General features: G+C 53.9%; 1 protein-coding gene across 1 annotated transcript; it reads right to left on the bottom strand.

The window, feature by feature from the left end:
- Positions 1–11,140: 11,140 nt before the first annotated feature.
- Positions 11,141–21,265, bottom strand: THOC3 (THO complex 3). The gene is made up of 6 exons (XM_030573297.1): positions 20,969–21,265; positions 20,373–20,529; positions 17,247–17,451; positions 12,548–12,709; positions 12,364–12,464; positions 11,141–12,014 (listed from the first exon to the last, which is right to left on the bottom strand). Exons 1-6 carry the CDS (start codon positions 21,248–21,250, stop codon positions 11,851–11,853), a joined length of 1,071 nt encoding a protein of 356 aa, XP_030429157.1. The 5' UTR covers positions 21,251–21,265; the 3' UTR covers positions 11,141–11,850.
- Between the last annotated feature and the right edge of the window lie 874 nt (positions 21,266–22,139).

Raw genomic sequence — 22,139 nt, 5'->3', positions numbered from 1 at the left:
CACCACGTCTGAAAGGTTGCCGACTCCTGGGCTAGGCCCTTCTGAAAACTGTCACCAGATGCCCAGGTGCCCGACTCCCCGTCGGGGAAAGAGGGGGCAGGGGAGATAAGCTGGCAGGGGAGGGAGAGGACAGGGGCTGGCAGGGCTTCCACTGGAAGCTTGGCACCCAGGCACTTCTGAAAATCCCCCAGCTGCATCTTTAGGCACCTAAATACACTTACAGACCTGCCCCGAGAACTCTGCACACACCATCAGGTGCCTGGACGCTCAGGCGTGGATGTCAGCTGGCCTCTCCCCCCCTCGGCTCATTCCCCTTAACTCCCAGTGCACGCAGCATTGCTGCCAGCTATGCATGCAGAGGCTCCTGCATGCAGAGTTTCACAGGCAACTCTGTGCAGGGCCATCCTTAGGATTTATGGGGCCCTACGCAGTATTATTAAACTGGTGCCCCTATGCTGGATGGCAACCTAAGCTCACAGCCTGGTGGGGGCGGGGGAGGAGGGACTTGACAGCAAAGGATAATGAGATGCCCAGCCTGCCTCATGGTGGCAGAGAGTCACAGTTCCCCGCAGAGACTTCCATGCACTCTCCCTCATGCAGAATGGACATGAAGAAAGTACCTAATTAAAAGCACTAAAATTTGGGAATAAAAAATGTCAGTCACAGGTTTTTTGATATGCCCTGAAGTTTGTCAGAGATTTATTTGCAAAAACTTCATAGTAAGGGTGAGTCAGCTGTCCTGCTGAATACAACATTACATATAATGGAATACATGATGCAATACAACATTACATATAATGGAATACATGATGCAGCTCTTCTCTGTTTTACATTTTCTTCATCAGTATTTCTAAATTGAATTTATATTTTAAATGTACTCAAATCTTAAGCCAGCATTCCAGATTATTACATATTTAACTCACTGAAACAAAGACATTCTTTTAAATTAATCAGAGAGGTTTAGTGTGTTCATAACAATGTTCATTGCTTTTAGAAAAAGGGAACAGTAATTTATTTTGTGTGATCTCCATAACGAGACATGGTTATGAAATTTCACCAACTTTAAAAAAAAAATGTTTCCAAAGATTTAGGTATAACAAGGATTTTGTCTTACTAAGGTATTGATTTTGCTGGAGGGTTCTTTTAAAACTAGTTCATTGGATAGTCAGAAGTAAAGAAAGGGAACTCTTTGTCCAGCTATCTGGAAGGGAAGGACTGTTGTCCCTTTAAGGGCTCTCTTCACTGGGGAGTGGGGGGAGAGGTGGTGAAGGGATGGACAGAAAGGGCAGGAAGACTTGGAAGCAATTTTTTTTTTAACTATGGTAATTAAAATGTGTATTTTAGATAAGGGAGGTCTTTTGAAGGATTTATTTAAAAAACTATGTCTGAAGATCCACGCATTTAAGGCTAAAGATGATTGTGCATCTAAAACTCTATGCAAGCATTTTTTAGAAATGTGATTTTATAATCTTCACCAGCTCACTAATGAAATATTTTTAAAGCAAATTTTAAACTAAGGTCCTGTAGACTGACATGTTCTGTGTAAATCTTACATTAATGCACAACTGTTTTTGTCAGTAAAGTCAGAAACTGACAGTATAAAAATTTATTTGGGCATAAGCTTTCGTGGACATCTGATGAAATGGGTTCTAGTCCACAAAAGCTTATGCCCAAATAATTTGTTAGTCTTTGAGGTGACACAAGGACTCGTCCTTGTTTTTGCTGATACAGACTAACAGGACTACCACTCTGAAACCTGTCAGTATATACCTTGGGGTTGGCAAATGCCTGTTAAATGGCTTTATTACCCCTTGAATGTCTCTTTAACAGTTTCAATGTTGTGCTAATAGGTCTGGCAGGCTGGAGGTTTTTCCACCTTTAACTACTAGATTCCCTCCCAAGGAAGACTCACCAGGCTAGAGCAGCCATCTGTGGGAGCCTGCAGGAAGGGTCAGAACAGGGATAGGAAAACAAGAGGATGGACACTAAGACCCAGTGGTGCCCCAAATTTTCAGGTGCCCTACGCAGCTGCCTATGTTGCCTATGCCTAAGGACGGCCCTGACTCTGTGAGATGCGTTTCTTTTTTGAAGTATTCGTGGCCCTGCCCTTTGGGCTGCCTCTGCTTCACGGGACCTCCCCATCTCAGAGGGTCAGCGCCTGCCATAGCGGGACGCCTACACCGCAACAAAAGCCTCGGCACCCCTGCGGCTGGCCCAGGTCAGCTGACTCAGGCTCATGGGGCTAAAAATTGCTGTGTGGCCATTTGGGCTGCGGCTGAAGCCCAGACTCTGGTTCCTGCCCCCAGCGCAGAGTCCCAGGGCCCAGGCTCAGGCCCAAGCCCCAAAAATCTGCAGCCCAAGCTGTGCCAGCTGCAGGTGTTTAACTGCAATGTAGCCAGAGCCTCTGAGGCCCTCCGGGAGATTCCCTCCTGCCCCCCCCCCGCACCCAGTCGTACTTGCTCTGACCTACCAGGACCCATTGCCAAGCAGCGTGGTAGGGCTTGTAGCTCTGCCCAGGAGCTGACCCTCAGGCTCTTCAAGAGCAGATGATTCCCAGCATCCTGGGCTGCTCCGCTCAGCGAACTTGGCCAAGTGGAGCACAACCTGCCAGCGCTCAGCCCCAGCCTGGCAATGTTGTGCCAACAGCTATGCAGCAAGCTGCTCCTGGCACTCTCCATCCCTGCAAGCCACTGCCAGGCTCACCCTGCACAGGAAGCTGTGTGGGAGCAGGGCGTCAGGGTTCCCTGCTGCTGCCCTGCATCCAAAGGCACCTGCAATTCTGTGCCTCCTGGACTGGAGCCTGCCGGGGACAGCACTAGCTCCTCGCTAAAAGCATGTCACTCCAGACACCGACATTCTGCATCGGGAGGCTTAGCCCGGCCCCATGAGCATATCAGCCTGCCTCTGGGATTGTAATGGAGCTCCCAGGCAAGCAGCTGCCTTCAGCATCCTTCACTTTGCCAGCACCTCTCCCTGGGCGTCACAGCACTAACCTGCAGACTGACCAGCGGAGGTGGGCTCCTGTGAGCAGGTGCCACCTCCCAGCACTGTGCCCACTAACCCACCGCCAGGGACTTGCCCCCCGGAGGATGGAGAAGGCTGGGGTTGGCGTTCCCCCTTTCGCACAGTGCAGAGGTAAATAGCAGAGTTCCCCGAGGGTCTGTACTGGGACCGGGGCTGGTCAATGTGGTCATAAATGAGCTGGAAAAAGGGGTGAACAGTGAGGTGGCAAAATTTGTGGATGATACAAAACTACTCAAGATAGTTAAGTCCCAGGCAGACCAAGAAGAGGCACAAAGGGATCTCACAAAACTGGGTGACTGGGCAACAAAACGGCAGATGAAATTCAGTGTTGATAAGTGCCAAGTAATGCACATTGGAAACCATCATCCCAACTACACATGCAAAATGACAGGGTTTAAATTATCTGTTAGCTCGCAAGAAAGAGACCTTGGCATCACTGTGGATGGTTCTCTGAAAACATCCACTCAGTGTGCAGCGGTAGTCAAAAAAGCAAACAGTATTAGGAACCATTAGAAAAGGGATAGATAATAAGACAGAAAATATCATTCTGTCACAACGTGAATCCATGGTACGCCCACCCCTTGAATACTGCATGCAGTTCTCATTGCCCCATCTAAAAAAAGATACATTAAAATTGGAAAAGCTGCAGAGAAGGGCAACAAAAATTATTAGGGGGATGGAACGACTTCAGCATGAGAAGAGATTAAAAAGACTGGGACTGTGCAGCTTGGACAAGAGATGACTAAGGGGGGATATGATGATAGAGGTCTATAAAATGGTGCCTGGTGTGAAGAAAGTGATGAGGGCCGTGTTATTTACCCCTTCCCATAAGGCAAGAACCCTCCGCTGCCTCTTCCCCCGGATCCCTGCCTGGAGAAGGGAAAGGCCTGGGGGGGTCCCCAGGGGGGACACGATGCGCTGGCTTTGGGGAGTGTGCTGAGAGCGAGCGCAGCCAGTCGGCATTGTGACTAGCACTGAGACGGGGCGGGGGGAAGAGTCGGGCAGGCGTTCAGTGAGGAGGGGCTGGGGCCCAGCCCTGCTCCTTGGCTACAGACGGGAGGGGAGGGCTGAGAAGTCGCAGTGGTCAGGGTCTCTCTGGTGGGAGGGGAGATCACAGCAATGCAAAGGGGGGACTCATGGGGCTGGGGCCAAGGAGCTGGGCAGATACTCCAGGCAAGCCGCAGCAACCACTCCCCTTCCCTTGCTGTGCCCAGCCCCCATGAGTTGGAGTCAGGCCGGGGAGAGCTCAGCACCCCGAGATCTGAGCTGTCCTCCTGGGGAGCAGAGAGTTGGTCGAGCCCACATTGCACGGAGGAAGGAGTGAACAGAGGCCGAGTGGAATCATCCCACCCTAGAGCGGAAGAGAAATGGGAGCTAGCTGTGACCTCTGCCCTGGGGCAGGATGGGCCTGGCCCCCAGGGCTTTGGCCTGGCCAGTCCCAAATGACCCCCGAGATGGGGTCTATAAGCTCACTCTCCCTCTATCCAGAGAGGCAGCCTCAGCTCAGCCCCTGGGTAGAGAGACACCCGAGTCCAACCACGCAGAAAGAGCTGGCTGCCAAGTGCTCCTCTGGGCTCCAGGAGGGCAGCGGGCGGCATGGGGTTGTCTGGCCTATCGCTGGAAGGAGAGGATGAGGGTGAGACTAGGGACACTCCCAAACCTCCCCCTCCCACAGGCAGGCCCCCATCTCTGAGTGCAGGGAATTCAGGCCCCTGCCCCGATCCTGGGGACCCTTCCCGGGAGCCCCACCTGCAGGGTGCTGGAGGGCAGGGGAGCATGTTCCCCACTCACGGAGCACTGCCAGCCTCTAATGGGCTTCTCAGCCCGTGAGCTGGCCTGAGACCTCCCATTGATCTGCCCTCCTTTCGCTGCAGCACTTGGCTTGACTGCCAGCCAAAATCCATGCGGTAATAGCAGAGCAATCACCCAGAAAAGCCATTTGTCAGAAGAAAATATCCAGCTGGGAATATGATAGAGATCCGGCCTGCGAGGTCTCCATCTAATGGCCAGGGACGTGCGCTTGCCTGGCCCCTCCCTGCGCCTGCACACACCCCGTGCAGAGGCTGCAGACAAGCACGGAGCTGGCTCTGCACCTGCCATGCAGCTCCCGTGGCCCTGGGGGCGTTCACTAGGGCTCATGCCTGTCTGCCAGCCTCTGGGCACAGCTCAGCTCAGGCCCTGCCTCGCCAGCCCCTTGGGGGGAAACTGCACGACACACCACCAGGGCATGGGGTCTGGCACAGGGGAAAGCAGGGTGCAGCTTGGTGCTGGCACAAATCCTGGCCCTCGCCCCGTGGGAGGCCTCTCTGGGAATTTCCCCACCACCTCCTCCCAGCCCCCACACAGCTGGCTCGGTCACCCTCCAAGAGAGGCTGAGGCCCTCTGCAGATGGAAGGCTGTGCCCAGTACCGCTGTCCTCAGCTGAGGGCTCTCAGTAAAGCCATGTGCAGCTGTGGCTCGAGTGCACATCTGGGGCAGCGTGTACAGGTGAATGCCAGAGCCAGGCGACGGTGCTCCCAAGTGTCCCACACAACGGGGGCCAGGCTTTGCAGTGCCGGGGGCCAGGCCACAGTGCGCCCGAGTGTACCACACCATGCCACGGGGGCCAGGCTTTGCAGCGCCAGGGGCCAGGCCACGGTGCTCCCGAGTGTCCCATGCCACAGGGGCCAGGCTTTGCAGTGCCAGGGGCCAGGCTTTGCAGCGTTCAGTCCTGTCTCTGCAGGAGCCACAGCAGCATTCCCCCCCGCCCCCGTCCCTCTGTGACTCTCTTTATCTCCCTCCCTTTGGGGAGATCGTCCCCTGCCCATTGGAGAGGCGAGCAGCGACAGCCCCCGTGCACGGGAGAGGGAAGGAGCCCACGTGTGCCTGGCAGCGCGGCTGACATATAGACACATAGACTCATAGGTCAGAAGGGACCAATCTGATCATCTAGTCTGACCTCCTGCACAAGGCAGGCCACAGAACCCCACCCATCCAATTTTATAACAACCCCTATCCCAGGACCGAGTTATTGAAATCCTCAAAATTGGTTTGAAGACCTCAAGCTGCAGAGAGGTGGGCCTCAGGGTTATACTGCCAACAGCTCTGCCACTTCTGGTAGGGTGACCAGACAGCAAGTGTGAAAAATCGGGATGGGCTGGGGGGGTTAATAGAGCCTGTATAAGGAAAAGACCCAAAAATCGGGACTGTCCCTATAAAATCAGGACATCTGGTCACCCTAACTTCTGGCCACTGGTCAGTGAAATGGCTCATCCCCTGGCTGGAACTGAGCCAAAACCGGGCATGATTTTGTCCAGTATCAGATGGGGAGATGCTATTTTGAAAAGTGCAATGCTCCACCCTGCTGGCATGACCTTGCACCATGCGTGGGGGGAAGGGCAGGGCTGTACGGCATGACCTCGCACACAGCCACACCAGTGGGGCAGGGTCACGGCGGCAGGGGCAGGGTCATGGCTGTGCGGGCAGGGTGACACCAGTGGGGCAGGGTTACAGCAGCGAGGGCAGGGTGACACCAGTAGGGGCAGGGGGCAGTGTCACGGCGGCGAGGGCAGGGTGACGGCAGTGCGGGCAGGGTGACATCACTGGGGCAGGGTGACACCAGTAGGGGCAGGGGGCAGTGTCACGGCAGCGGGGGCAGGGTCACGGCGGTGCGGGCAGGGTCACAGCGGCGGGGGCAGGGTGACACCAATGGGGGCAGGGCCATGGCGGAGGGGGCAGGGCCACAGCGTTCCTGGACATACGGGAATGTCTGGCATTCCAGGAACACGAGTCACCACCCCACGTGCCACCGTCACAGCCGCCTCTGCAGCATGCTGGGCCGGGCCACGCTTACAGCACCACAAGCTCCTATCTCCCCATGCTGCTTTCAGCCACAGTGCCATGTTCAGAGGCTCCACCGCCTTGCCCAAATGGCCTATTGGGAGCACTGCATGGGCTGGAGAGCAGCACACGATTCCCACAGGGGGGAACACGTACACACCCCATGGTGCTCCGGGCATGCACAACCCTGCAGCAGGTGTGCCAGGTGCTTGTACACCATGGTCTACTCATGGCCTCAAGGGCACAGGCGGGTGTGACATGCACACACACATGCACTGTATGTCCCACACAGGGACACAGTGTCCAGGTGCAACACAGGCAAATCGAAACCTGCCAGTCTTCTAAAGACAAGCCAGCTGGCACGCCACTTGGCTAGCTGTTTCCAACTGCACTGTGCCCATCCCCACCCCTCCATCCCAGGCAGCCAAAGCACTGTACAAATCTTCAGTGGCCCCTCAATCCAATGGGCAGAGGGAAAACTGTGGCACAGAGCAGCAAAGCCACTCTCCTGAGGTCTGAGCCAGGACCAGACCCCCAGTTTCCTGGCTTGCAGATCCCTCTCCTCTAACCTCTGGGCCTGCTCCCTTCATAGAATCTCAGGGTTGGAAGGGACCTCAGGAGGTCATCTGGTCCATCCCCTTGCTCAAAGCAGGGCCAATCCCCAACTAAATCATCCCAGCCAGGCCTTTGTCAGTTTATTATTAACTGCATAGAGAGGTCTCAGAGGACTGCAAGCCCCTCACCTGCTCCCCTGGCCTTTAAGCACGACCCAAATTGCGCTCCCCTCCCCGGGATCCATGCCCAGCAATTCTGCTCCCACTGCACTTACCGAGCCTGCAGGCACTGCCCAGCCCAGGGCTGTTGGCTGTTCACCAGGCCTGGGACAAGGCCTAGCGGATTCCAGCTGCTGGAGGCATGGCCTGGGGTGACTACAGACCTGCATTGTGGCCAGGCTGCGGACAGATACAGAGCATTGCATGCCGGAAGCTGTGTTCTTCGGGCTTGTACTTATCCCGAGGGCAGTGGCAGACTGGACTGTGATGCTCCTGGCTGGCACCTTCCTTCTCAGAGCCATGAGTTCCAAGCTGGCATGGCCATGACTGCCGGGAGCATACTGCCCCCTGCACTTGCAAACCTTGTGAGCATGGGCTTGGGGAGCAGAGGGACCAAAACGGAATGAATGGTGCTGTGACCTGGTGCCCAGGGACTGCGGCTCTGCCCAGGGAGGGGCTGCGGGGGCTAAACCCTGGGTAGGTAGTAGGGTGGCCAGCGCTGCTGCTCCTCGCTCCTACATGGGGGCTTCCTGCAGGGCCTGGGAAAGACCGCAGCTGGGTGGGCCAGGCTGCAAGGCAGGGGCTGAGTGTGGCATGGATTCCGTGGGCCACGCACTGCAGCAGGGATAGCTCCACAGGGACTGATGGTGTGTAGCTTGGGGAAATGGCTGGGGGCACACCTGGCTGGCAGAGACCAGTGGCAGAGGGGAAGCCCCTTTCTCAGCAATCGAGCGGCTTAGGATCATGCCTGGTTTGCCATGTGTACCCAACAGCTGGTTGGGAGGCATGAGACTGGCACAGGAGCCCAGCTCTTATAGGAAGCACGCACTGCCCTGGGGAAAGACCAGGGCTTTAACTCCATACCCTCACACTACCCCACAAAACCTGCCTTGCTCCACTCTTTGCAGTTTAACTCCTGATGCTCCACTACCCCAAAGTACCCTATCGCTGTCCTCCTGTCCCCACTCTGATCTCAGCCTGCCCAGACCGTCTCACATCTCCACCTTCTTCCCACTCCCGCCAGCACCCAACCCTGCAGCCAGCCCGGCTGTTACACGGACAAGCAGCCTGAGGCCTGGGGCTCCCACCGAGTTCTCATACTTGACCCATTACCATGGTGTGTGAGCCCAGGATTCCCCACGTGAAGTGGGGTAGAGATTGCAGGGTGGGAGCAGTCTGGGAGCCTGCATCTGTGGTTGGGATAGAGCAGAGAAAGGCTGAGTCCAAAGTCTCCTTTGAACAAAATGAGACTGTCACCGGCTGTTTGTGGCCAGAAGAGCCAGGCTAGCGTCAGACACAGCTTCTCCTATCAGGGGGTGCTGTGGTGAGCGGGGCAGGAACCCTGGCTGGGGGGTGGGTAGGGGATGTGTCCCAGCCTCTCTGTCCCTGCACCGTAAGCGTTTGCTGCCCCAGGCAAAAGCTCCTGCAGCCCTACTAACTTCTGACTTTTCTTTGAGGCAGCTGCTGCAAACAGTGCCTGCAAGGCCCTGGGGAGAAGGCCCCACCGGTAGTGGCTGCTGGACTTCAGCCCACCCCAGCCACATTCTCCTCACAGGCAGAAGGCCAGAGACAAGCCACCTTCCTTGGGAACCATGACAACCAGCCAGTGCTTGGTTCCAGGATGCAGGATGGGGTAGGGACAACTGTGAACTGCGCTGGCACTCGTCACTGTTGGCAGCAGGTGCCCGCTGCTGCAGAGGGCAGCATGGGTGGGCGGGCGGAGGGAGGCTGCTGCGTACGCAGGGCCATTAGTATTCAGAGAGGTGCAGCTGCTGTCACTCCCCGCTTGGGCTGCTGGAGCTGCCATTCCACTTGCTAGGAGCAGCCTCAGCGCCACTCGGCTCTAATAATAGCTGAGGGTCTGGAGCATTTAATGTCCCAAGACCTAGGGGCAGAGCAGCAGCTCCCTGATAGGGGGAAAGGCCCTGGGCATCCAGCAGGCTGCTGCGAGCTGGCAAGTGCCTGGGAGCTCCTGGCACTCCTGCACCAGGGCCTGCTTGTTGAAGTGACGGCAGCAGGGACGAAGGGCTGCAGATGGCAAGTGCTCTGGAAGGGGTAGTGTGGAGCTGGGCTGGAAAAACAGAACACATCCCCCAGAGGTGCTGCTTGGCTGGCCCTTGGCCAGTGGCCCAGGTTCTGCCCAATGGTAGCTTTTGGCACAGGGAGCCACAGAGGTGGGTGTCAGCACCACCCACCTAGGACAGAGCTCACCACTCAGCCAGCTGGGAGTGGCTGCACAACTGGCTGCAGTAATGGCCCCGCCCCACTCCCTGCCCAGTTCCGGGGGTCCCCTGGGCGCTCCAGTGATGAGCACAGTACAGGAGGCAGCGGCTCCGAGTAGGGGCAGGACGGTGCCCGAGGGACCTGATTGGAGCGAAGGGCTGGGGAGTTGAAGCTCTAGCTTTGCTCTCAGATGCTGCAGGGGCCACAGCCTGCTATGCAACTGGAAAGCACCTGGCTCCACCACAGCCTGAATGCACCTGCCTGGCCAGTGCCTCTGCTGTACCACAGGGACAAGGCCCATGGCTCGTTAGCTTTCCAGCAGCATTGCCATTAGCAGCTGTCTCCCCTCTTCCCCCTGCAGCACACAACCCCCGTGCTCCCGGCTCTGGCACAAGGGAAAAGGCGCTGCACACGCTCCTCAGGGTCCAACCAGGCTGGAGGGCCGAGCCAACTGTGCAACGGGCCATTGCGGACAGCCTGCCCAGGGAGCGAGGCTGGGGGCACACTGCCCCCTGGTGGAAACCCTGCGCCAGGACAGGCCTGCACAAGGCACCAGGAACCCCGGCAGCCTGGGTTTTGACCTTTGGGGGTGGGGGAAGAGGCTTTCCCCCAGGGGGTGTTTATTCCTGGGGGAAGAAAGGGGCCAAGTTTGCCTTGGCCCAACCCAGACTCAGGCAGCCAGCACTGGGCTCAGACTGAGCAGGCCAGGGGTTTGGGGGAGTTAGAGATGGACCCATGAGCCAGCGTCCAGCCCCAGAAGGGGATAACATTGACCTACCTCCCGGTGGGGAGGCAAGAGTCAGGGCCAGGTGCTGAGCACGCCCCCGCCGGCCGGCTCAGCACCTCTGACCAGCAAGTCCTTGCTGTCCACTAAGTGCTCTGAGATCCACTGGGAGGCCACTGAGCAGTTCGGCCTGTGGTTCATGCAGCACTTGCTGGGGGGCTAGAGGGCCACGCAGGCACCTGGGGATGGCCCTCCGCCTTGTTTCCAGCTCCTCCACATCCATTCAGCACTACCCACACAGAACTGCCCACTGAAGTCACCGAACCATCTGCCAATGTGAGGAGGCATGTCCAGGGCTGGGTGGAGGGCACACTGCTCAGGAGTGTGACAGCCTCCAGTCGGAGCCTAGCAGGCACAGGCTAGAAAGGAGCGAGGCCTCTGCCAGCTCTAGGGGCCCGTCTGCACCCCCACCCCAGCACAGTCACTCGCCCCTGCGGACAGCCGGCTGATGATGCAGAGCAGTCAGCGTCTGCTTCCATGCATCCCTGCTGCACACCATGCGCTACAGAAACTCCCCGACAACCAGGCCTTCCTTCCTTTACTGACAGACTTATCAAAATTACAAAAAGTCATACAAAAAGAGCCCCCCCAAGTCACCCCACCTCCCAAGAAAGTGCCCCCTGCCACTCGCATCTGCAGCAAAGGGACAAGGTGACAGCTTAACACAAAACCCTTTTCCAAAGGGGAGGGATGTGCTGGGGCCTCCAGGAGGTTCCCAGCCTGCCGGGGAATTGGCCACACCATTGGGGGCGGGATAGGAAGGGGACAACTATGCAGCTTAGCAATAAACAGTTCTAGCAACAGGAGGCTCGGCAGCTGCCTCCGGCTGAATCCTACTGGGATGGCCGCAGGGCAGGGCTCCTTCCCCCAGAGGCTGTGCTGAGTGGTCAGATTCTAGTAACTGCCCCTCTCTGGGCACCAGACTTGTGAACAAGGCCCTCCGCCTCCTTGCAGTGGGGGAGAGAGGCAGCCCTGAGATGGGTGGGTCCAGCGGCAGCCCCCGTGTTCTTGCCAGGTCAGCGGCTGCAGTGTACAAACAGTCCTGAGGCCAGGGGCCGGTGGCAGCTGAGCTGAGGGCCACAGCCCTGCCAGGAGCGAAGAAGCTGAGGCCAAGGAATGGACGCCAGAGGACGAGTGAAGTGGTTTGGCAGCGCAGAAGATGGCCGGGGAGGAGCCCCACCTCCCTGCCCCTTCCCAGGCCCTAGCCCAGGGTCCACTGGGCACCCGTTACGCGTCATTGGGGAGGCCGAAGAGCTTGACGGTGCCTGCCTCCCGGCTGCTGTCGTATTTGCCGTCTTTGTCATCACAGGCGAAGGCCAGCAAAGGCCTCTTTGGGTGCCAGGCAACCGTGAAGGTGGGGGACTCACACTGCACCTCCCACAGCTTCTCCCCTGCAGGGAAGAGCATCAGATGAGCCAGGCCCGGAGCAGCTGCATGAGGAGACTGAGGGAATGCTCCCCTCCCTGCACTCTGTGGAGGAGGAGTGAGAACACCTTCCCTGCTCCTTTCATTCACTGCTCCAGACGCCATACAGATTCCTAAAGCAGGCTGCAATCACTAGAATCCTCTCCTGCGGCCCACCCCTGCTGCTCCAGTCCTGAGCTCTCCCACCCAGCTCACTCCCCCTCACCCCAACCCACACCCCCCCAGCATATGGACAGAGCACTGCCGCTGCCCCTCCATCCAGACCCACAGCCCACACCCAGCATTCCTCCCAGGGACACGGCCAGGAGCAGTTACCTGTCTCCACCTCGGCAATGTCGATGAAGTGATCCTCAGACGCGGACGCCAGCATCTTCCCATCGTGGCTAAAGCTCAGGGTTCTCACGGGCCAGTCCAGCCTGCAGCACAGGGCGAGGTGACAGTGAGGGATTTCCCATCTCAGTGCCGGGGTGGGAAAGGCACACCGGGCAGGGCCACCTACCTGGAGAAGCACCTCACACACACCAGCTCATCCACATCCCACAGGCTGACCAGAGCATCTGCGCTTCCCGTGGCAAAGTACTTCCCCATGGGGTCAAACTTGATGCAGATGCAGTTTGATGGGTGAGCATTGATAGACTGAATGGGCTTCAGCTCCGGGTAGCTGCAGACAGATGGGAGAGAGCAGAGAGAGGGTGGAAGAGCCCAGTCACCAACACTGCAGGGTCCTAGTGACCTCTGCAGAGGGACGCTGTGTGCCCTGACCAATATACATCAGCATGCAGCTGGGCTGCAGAGAGCCAAGACCTCATTCACCGAGCATCAGTCTAAATGGGCTACAGCAGCTGGATCGCTTCTGAGGGTGTCTGGCCCAGAAGAGTGTGGCAACATAAGAACGGACAGACCGAGTCAGACCAAAGGTCCACCCAGCCCAGTATCCTGTCTTCCAACAGTAACCAATGCCAGATGCCCCAGAGGGAATGAGCAAAGCAGAGCAATTATCAAGTGACCCATCCCATTGTCCAGTCCCAGCTTCTGGCAGTCAGAGATCAGGAACATCCAGAGCACGGGGTTGCTTCCCGGACCATGTTGGCTAACAGCCATTGATGGACCTATTGTCCAGGACCTTATCTAATTCTTTAAACCCAGTTATAGTTTTGGCCTTCACAACATCCCCTGGCAGTGAGTTCCACAGGTTGACTGTGCAATATGTAACATACTTCTTTATGTTTGTTTTAAACCTTCTGCCTATTCATTTCATTGGGTGACCCCTGATTCTTGTGTTACGGGAAGTGGTGAACAATACTTCCCTAGTGAGGTTTCAGAGTAGCAGCCATGTTAGTCTGTATCAGCAAAAAGAACAGGAGTACTTAGAGACTAACACATTTATTCGAGCATAAGCTTTTGTGGGCTACCGCCACTCCCTAGTGACTTTCTCCACACCAGTCATAATTTATAGACCTCTATCATTAGATCCCCTTAGTCATCTCTTTTATAAGATGAACAGTCCCAGCCTTTCTAATCTCAGCTCATACAGACGTTCCATACCTCTAATCACTTTTGCTGCCCTTCTCTGTACCTTTACTTATCTAAGTTATTTGTTTTTGAGACAGGGCAACCAGAACTGCACACAACACTCAAGAGGTGGGCATACCATGGATTTATATAGTGGCATTATGACCTATCCCATTCCTAATATTTGCTAAGCTTTCATTAGCTGTTTTGACTGCCCTGCACATTGAGTGATATTTTCAGAGAACAATCCCCAATGACTCCAAGATCTCTTTCCTGAGTGGCAATAGCTAATTCAGACCTCATCTTTTTTTATGTATTGTTGGGATGGCGTTCCAAAGTGCATTTGTCAGCACTGAATTTCATCTGCCGTTTTGTAACCCAGTCACTCAGTTTTGTGAGATCCCTTTGTAACTCTTCGCAGTCTGCTTTGGACTTAACTGTCTTGAGTAATTTTGTATCATCTGAAAACTTCACCAGCTCACTGTTCTCCCCAATCATCATGAATCTGTTGAACAGCGCTGGTCCCAGTACAGATCCTTGGGGAACCTCACTATTTACCTCTCTCCTCTGTGAAAACTGACCATTTATTCCTACCGTTTGTTTCCGATCTTTTAGCCAGTTACTGATCCATGAGAGGACCTTCCCTCTTATCCCATGACAGCTTACTTTGCTTAAGAGCCTTTGGTGAGGGACCTTGTCAAAGGCTTTCTGAAAGTCCAAGTACACTAGATCCACTGGATCCCCCTTGTCCACATGCTTGTTTACACCCTCAAAGAATTCTAACACATTGGCGAGGCCTGATTTCCCTTTACAAAATCCGTGTTCATTCTTTCACAACATAACACGTTCATCTCTGTGCCTGATAATTCTGTTCTTTCCTATGGTTTACCTGGAACTGAAGTTAGACTTACTGGCCTATAATTGTCATGCCAATTTTTTTAAAAAAGGCTCCAGATGTGAGCATGACAAGAGCTAACCTCCAGCCGCTGGGTACAGAGGCTCATTGAAGTCCCCGGCTACACGCCACAGTTAGTACTTCTGCAATTTCACATGAGTGTAGGAATCTCTCACGACTTCTGCAGTGAAGACTGATGCAAAGAATTCATTTCGCTTCTCTGCAATGGCCTTGTCGTCTTGAGTGCTCCCTTAGCACCTCCATCGGCCAGTGGCCCCACTGACTGTTTGCAGGTTTTCTGCTTCTGATCTACTTAAACTTTTTGCTGTTAGTTTTTGTCTTTTGCTAGCTGCTCTTCAAATTCTTTTTTGGCCTGTCTGATTACACTCTGCTTCTAACCACCTCTTATTCTCTGCTGTTTAGCCACAGTGGCAGATTTTTTTCTTCTATTTTTTTTATTTGGGGTATACATTTAGTTTGAGCCTCTGTTATGGTGTTTTTAAATAGCTTCCATACAGCTTGCAGGCATTTCACTCTTGTGTTTCTTTTAATTTCTGTTTAACTAGCCTCCTCGTGTTTGTGTGGTTCCCCTTGGTGAAGTTAAATGCTACGGGGTGGGTTTCTTTGGCATCCCCCCCGCCCCCCCCCGGATGTTAAATTTAATTACATTATGGTTGCTATTACCAAGGATTCATGTTATATTCACCACCACAGAGGACTAAATCAAGAACTGCCTCTCTCCTTGTGGGTTCCAGGACTAGCTGCTCCAAGATGCAATCACTAATGGTGTCTAGACATGTTCTCTCTGCATCCCATCCTGAGGTGACGTGTGCGCAGTGAATACAGGGATAGTCAAAATCCCCCACTATTATTTTCTGTCTTTGTAGCCTCTCTACTCTCCCAGGGCATTTCACAGTCATCCTCACCACCCTGGTCAGGTGGGCAGGAGCATAGCCCTGCTGCTATACGCTTATTATTCAAGCACGGAATTTCTATCCCGAGAGACTCGATGGTACACTTTGATTCATTGAAGATTTGTACTATATTTGACTCTACGCTTTCTTTCACATACAGTGTCACGTCCCCCACCAGTGCGACCTGCTCCGTCATTCCTATACAGTTCGTACCCTGGTGTCACCACACCCCATTGATTATCATCATTCCACCGAGTTTCTGTGATGCCGACTACATCAATATCCTCATTTAATACCAAGCACTCGAGTTCCCCATCTTAGTATTTACACTTCTAGCATTTCCATATTTGTCAATATGTAGTTGTCTGCCTTCATGTGAGGTAACTGCTGATACAGACTAACACGGCTACCACTCTGAGACCCTTCATTGGACTGTTTCTCCTCAGTTCCTACCTACACTTTATCAGCTTCGATCCTCTCCCCTTTACTAGGATATGGAGAATCCCCATTAAGAGATCCTCCCCCAAGGGATGTCTCCGTCCGAACCATGTGCTCTTCTGCACCTGTTGCCTTTCCCCCAGCCCTTAGTTTCAAAACTCCTCTACCACCTTTTAGCGTTATACGCCAGCAATCTGGTACCAGTTTGGTTTAGGTGGAGCCCAACCTTCCTATATAGGTTCCTCCTTTCCCAATAAACTTAAACCCCTTCTCTCGTCACCATCATCTCATCCACACATTGAAACCCTGTAGTTCTGCCAGTCTCCCTGGCCCTGCATGTGGAACTGGAAGCATGTCAGAGAATGCTACCATGGACGTCCTGGACTTTAATCTCTTACCTAGCAGCCTAAATTTGGCCTCCAGGAACTCTCTCCTACCCTTCCCTATATCATTGGTATCTACCTGTACCATGACCACCGGCTCCTCCCCAGCACTGCACATAAGTCTACCTAGATGTCTCAAGAGATCTGCAACCTTCGCACCTGGCAGGCAATTCACCCAGTGGTTTTCCTGGTCATCACAAACCCAACTACCTATATTTCTAATGATCAAATCCCCTATTACTGTTACCTGTCTCTTCCTGATAACTGGGGCCCTGGAGGAGCACCACAACATCATCTGGAGGGAGGGTCCCAACTATGGGAATGTTTCCCTCTGCTCGAGCTAAATGTTCTTCTTCCACGAGACTTTCCTCCTCCTCCTCCTCAGCAGCACAGAGGCGGTCAGACAGCTCTACTGTATCTCTGAAAGTCTCCTCTGTGTACCTCATTGTTTCCCTTAGCTCCTCCAGTTCAGCCACTCTGCTCTCAAGAGCCCGTACTTGGCCTCAGAGGGCCCCGAGCTGCTTGCACTGAGTGCACACACACACCACCTGCGCATACCTGGTACAGTCAGTGCCACAAACTGGACAACCCCCACTCTACTGCTGGACTTTACCTGCATTATTTTCACTCTTGCAGGGTTTCCGTTCAGAGTACTGTTAGGTATATCTGCCTCTCTAAACTCCCTCGCAAAACTCCCCTGCTCACCAGCTCTTCTAGTCACTTTGGAGCTGGCTTTTAACTCCCTGTTCTCTCGAGTTAGCCCCACCTTTTCATCAAGAGACCCTAAAGGGGATAGGGATCAAAGGATGGCAGAATAGAGCCTCATTAGGAAGCTCTCAGGCTCGCCTAGCAGGCAACTTGTCTCAGCATACAGCCCCAAAACAGACCACACTATAAACCTCAGCAACTGGCAAGGCTATCAGTCCGTCACAAGAGCCATGCGAAGGAAACACAACTGAATGCAGAGAGCCAGAGCGAGGGTGCAGGGCAGGAGACGCAAGAGGCAGCCAGCCTGCCTATCCCATCCCTGCCACTGGAGATCGTGCCGGGACATACCTGAGGATGTTGATGCAGCCATTGCCATTGGTGAGGAAGAACATGTTGTTATCATTGTTCCAGGAAATCTCATTCACCTCAAATTTAAACTGCTCCTCGGCTTTGGAGCGATGTGTTTTGGCATCAATGAAGGTGACCACATCATCCTTATTCCCCACTGCAATGGTCTGGCCATCAGGACTCCAGCAGATATTAATGTTCTCACCTGGAAGGGAAGAGAAGAGAATGCACCAGGTCCTATCACCACTCACCGCCATTAACGGGGCAAGAGAACCACTCATGTGCCACAGATGGACTTTTGTATTTTTAACCCAAGCCCCAGGTCCGCTAACCCTCTGTCTTAAGTGGCAAAGGGCAATGACATGACCACATTTAAATTTTCACAGCCTAGCTTTGCTTGAACAGTTGTGTCACAACTACGCAAGTTTTAAGGGAAATTAACCCTAGAACTGTGGCTTCAAAACAAAGAATCACAATTACTCCTGTTGCATGTCTCCTCCCAGTCCAAATCTCTCCACAAAGCCATTGCTCCGTGCTAAATAAGTCATTCAACAAATCTTTACAGAGTACTGATGCTGGGGTGCTGAAACAATGTGCGTGTGTAGGGGGTTGGGGGTGCTGAGAACCATTGAACCAAACTGTAAACCCTGTATGTTTTTTATCAAGTCAGTGGGTGCTAGCGCACCCCAGCACTCCTAGTTCCAGCACCTATGTCCCAACAACTAAACCTGGGAAGAAATGGTGTATCCAAATAGAAATGGGTGGAGACTCAACTTCTCTCCCTACAGCCACACACGCTAGTGAGAGTTTCTGACAGTGCCAGTGCTAACGTAGATGGGTTCAGATGTGTAACACTGTGTCACCTAACACTGCTCAGAGCTTGGCTAATGCTAGGTACAGATACAAATTCTCACTGGAGGCAGTGTCATGTGTGGTTATAATTTGCTAGCAAAAGCCAGAAAGATGCAAGTGTCACAGAAACATCATAGACTCATGGACTTTAAGGTCAGAAGGGACCATTATGATCATCTACTCTGACCTCCTGCACAATGCAGGCCACTGAATCTCGCCCATCCACTTCTGTAACAAACCCCTAACCTATGTCTGAGTTACTGAAGTCCTCAAATTGTGGTTTGAAGACCTCAAGCTGCAGAGAATCCTTCAGCAAGTGACCTGTGCCCCATGCTACACAGGAAGGCATAAAACCTCCAGAGCCTCTGCCAATCTGCCCTGGAGGAAAATGCCTTCCCGATCCCAAATATAGCGATCAGTTAAACTCTAAGCATGTGGGCAAGACTCACCAGCCAGCACCCAGGAAAGAATTCTCTGTAGTAACTCAGATCCCATTCCATCTAACATTCCATCACAGACCACTGGGCATGCTTACCTGCTGATAATCAAAGGTCAATTGCCAAATTAATTGCCAAAATTAGGCTATCCCATCATACCTCCCCTCCATAAACTTATCAAGCTTAGTCTTAAACCCAGATAGGTCTTTTGCCCCCACTACTCCCCTTGGAAGGCTGTTCCAGAACTTCACTCCTCTAATGGTTAGAAACCTTCGTCTAATTTCAAGTCTAAACTTCCTAGTGTCCAATTTATATCCATTTGGGGGGTGGGATAGCTCAGTGGTTGAGCATTGGCCTGCTAAACCCAGGGTTGTGAGCTCAATCCTTGAGGGGGCCACTTAGGGATCTGAGGCAAAAATCAGTACTTGGTCCTGCTAGTGAAGGCAGGGGGCTGGACTCAATGACCTTTCAAGGTCCTTTCCAGTTCTAGGAGATAGGTATATCTCCAATTATTATTATATTATATTTGTTCTTGTGTCCACATTGGTACTAAGCTTAAATAATTCCTCCCCCTCCCTAATATTTATCCCTCTGATATATTTATAAAGAGCAATCATATCCCCCCTCAGACTTCTTTTGGTTAGGCTAAACAAGCCAAGCTCTTTGAGTCTCCTTTCATATGACAGGTTTTCCATCCCTTGGATCATTCTAGTAGCCCATCTCTGAACCTGTTCCAGTTTGAAATTCATCCTTCTTGAACATGGGAGACCAGAACTGCACACAGTATTCCAGATGAGGTCTCACCAATGCCTTGTATACCGGTACTAACACCTCCTTATATTTGCTGGAAATACCTCGCCTGATGCATCCTAAAACTCCATTAGCTTTTTTAACAGCCATATCACATTGGTGGCTCATAGTCATTCTGTGATCAACCAATACTGCTTTGTGCAGGAGGTCAGACTAGATGATCATAATGGTCCCTTCTGACCTTAAAGTCTATGACGCTATGACTCTAATACGCCGACGTCCTTCTCCTCCTCCGTTACTTCCAGCTGACGTGTCCCCAATTTATAACTAAAATTCTTGTTATTACTCCCTAAATGCATGACCTTGCACTTTTCACTATTAAATTTCATCCTATTACTATTACTCCAGTTTACAAGATCATCCAGATCTTCCTGTAGGATATCCTGGTCCTTCTCTGTGTTAGTAATACCTCCTAGCTTTGTGTCATGCGCAAACTTTATTAGCACATTCCTGCTTTTTGTGCCAAGGTCAGTAATAAAAAGATTAAATAAAATTGGTCCCAAAACTGATCCCTGAGGAACTCCACTAGCAACCTCCTTCCAGCCTGACAGTTCACCTTTCAGTACGACCCGCTGTAGTCTCCCCTTTAACCAGTTCCTTATCCACCTTTCAATTTTCATATTGATCCCCATCTTTTCCAATTTAATTAATAATTCCCCATATGAAACTGTATCATGGAGAGCTCTCAGGGTTTCCTGAGTTTGCTTCCAGCCCATGTTGGGAGCAAGGATGCGTTTGCAAAGGGAGCAGTGTTTATAGGTGTCCTGACATGCACTGGTCCCTCTTGTCGCCTCACATTAGCACCCATAAGAACATAAGAACGGCCGTACCGGGTCAGACCAAAGGTCCATCTAACCCAGTATCTGTCTGCCGACACTGGCCAATGCCAGGAGCCCCAGAGGGAGTGAACCTAAGAGGTAATGATCAAGTGATCTCTCTCCTGCCATCCATCTCCACCCTCTGATGAACAGAGGCTAGGGACATCATTCTTTACCCTTCCTGGCTAACAGCCATTGATGGCTTTTACCTTTGGTGTTCACGGTTGCGATGCACTTGGTGGTGCGGACATCCCAAATACGGATGGTTTTGTCTCCAGATGCAGTAACAAAGAGGTCTGGGTTACTCGGGTGCCAGCAGAGCTGATCCACGCTGTCCCCATGGCCACGGTAATTGTTCTCCTTCACCTAGAGGGAGGTGACCGCCCAAGCCATCAGACAACACTCACTCCGGAAATAGCCTGTTATCCTCGCAGGCCCGCTGAGATAAGCGAATACCATTGTCCCCATGTTACAGAGCGGGACCCGAGACCCACCGAGCCCAAGATCGCACAACAGCGAACCCACCTCTCCCGCTTGCCAGGCGAGCGCTTTCGCCGCTGGACCCTCCTTCGAGCGGTGCCCTTCGCTGTGCCACGGGCCTGGGCTGCTCCGGCACCGGCAGCGCTTCCAGGCCTCTCCCGGGAGCGCTGGGCGGGGCTGGCCCCGCGCCGCAGCCCCGAGCAGGGCGGCGCGCGGGGGGGGTTCCCCGGCGGCATGAGCCCGCCCCGCTGCGGGCAGCCCCCTTCGCCTAGCGCGCGGGACGGGACGGGACGGGACCCCCGGGCGCCGTCCCCAGCCCGCTCACCAGCCGGTCCTTCTCCAGCACGAAGACACTCGCCGTCTTGTCGAAGGAGCCCGAGGCGAGCCGGCGGCCGCAGCAGCTCCACGCCACCGAGTGCACCTTGGCCCCGTGCGCCGGGAACTCGCGGCTCCGCGTGTTGGCCCGGAACAGCTCCTGCATGGCGAGCACGTACGGGGACAGCGCCATGGCAACGGGCGGCCGGGACCCGCTACCACTTCCGGGGCAGCGGCCGCGGGGCAGCGGCTCCACTTCCGCTTCCGGGGCAAGGAGCGCCCTTGTGGCCATGTGCGTCCGGGGCGAGGGTCACGGGCTGGACGGTGTTGGCTGTGGGGGCTCCCGGGGCCGGCGGCAGCGGCTGTATTCACAGCGGGGGCTGGGCCGCAGCACGGACCTCCCGCCCCAGGAGCCCGCGCGGCTTGGCCGGCACCACGTAGGAAAGCCTGGGCGCGGCGCGGCGCGGCCCCAGCGCACGGGACGGGGGGGCTGGGGGGACGCAGCGGGCTCGCGGGGCGCTAGGAGCTGAAGGTCCCCGGAAAGCCGCACCCCCTGCACGTGCCAGCGGCCTGGGAGCTAGGGGAGCCTGCGGACGGTGCCCGCGGTCGGCTCGCTGCCTGGCGCGTGTGCGCAGCTCAGAACGCCGGCTGTTGTGTGCCAGCCCGAGAAGCCCTTCTTCCGCTCCTCCCTGCCCCCTTCGGCCTCGTGGGAGTGTGTCCGGCTGCGCGCACCGTCTCGGGAAGGATGCGGACAAACTGGAGAGAAAGCAACAGACATGATCGAAGGTCTAGAAAGTGACCCATGAGGGAAGAGTGAAACAAGTGGGTTTGTTTAGGCTGGAGAAGAGGGGACATACCTTTTCAACGGCGGAAAAGGTTGTTACAAGGAGGAGGGAGAAAAATTGTTTTTCTTAACCTCTGAGGAGAGGCCAAGCAGCAATGGGCTTACATTGCAGCAAGGGCGGTTTAGGCTGGAGGTTAGGAAAAACTTCCTACCTATCACAGTGGTTAAGTCTGTGGGCTGCCATATTTTTGTGGCCAGTAGCACTTTCATGTTTTCAGAAGAATATGGCAAGTGCTAACAATTTTTCAAGGCTTATTTGTATTTGTATATTAAATAATATGAAAAACATATTTAATATTACACAATACATGAATCCATAAGATAAAAGGTAATTTTA

The sequence above is a fragment of the Gopherus evgoodei genome, chromosome 8 (genome assembly GCF_007399415.2).
Source record: "Gopherus evgoodei ecotype Sinaloan lineage chromosome 8, rGopEvg1_v1.p, whole genome shotgun sequence".
Lineage (NCBI taxonomy): Eukaryota > Metazoa > Chordata > Testudines > Testudinidae > Gopherus > Gopherus evgoodei.
Note: the sequence above shows the minus strand (reverse complement) of the source record. Positions and strands in the feature narration are given on the sequence as shown.

Coding starts and splice junctions, on each gene's coding strand:
- THOC3 (XM_030573297.1), bottom strand. CDS start 21,250: ATGGCCACAAGGGCGCTCCTTGCCCCGGAAGCGGAAGTGGAGCCGCTG. Junction 17,452..20,372: donor CGCAACCGTGAACACCAAAG/GTAAAAGCCATC, acceptor CTTCCCTTCCAG/GTGAGAACATTAATATCTGC. Junction 12,015..12,363: donor CATTGCCGAGGTGGAGACAG/GTAACTGCTCCT, acceptor TCTTCCCTGCAG/GGGAGAAGCTGTGGGAGGTG.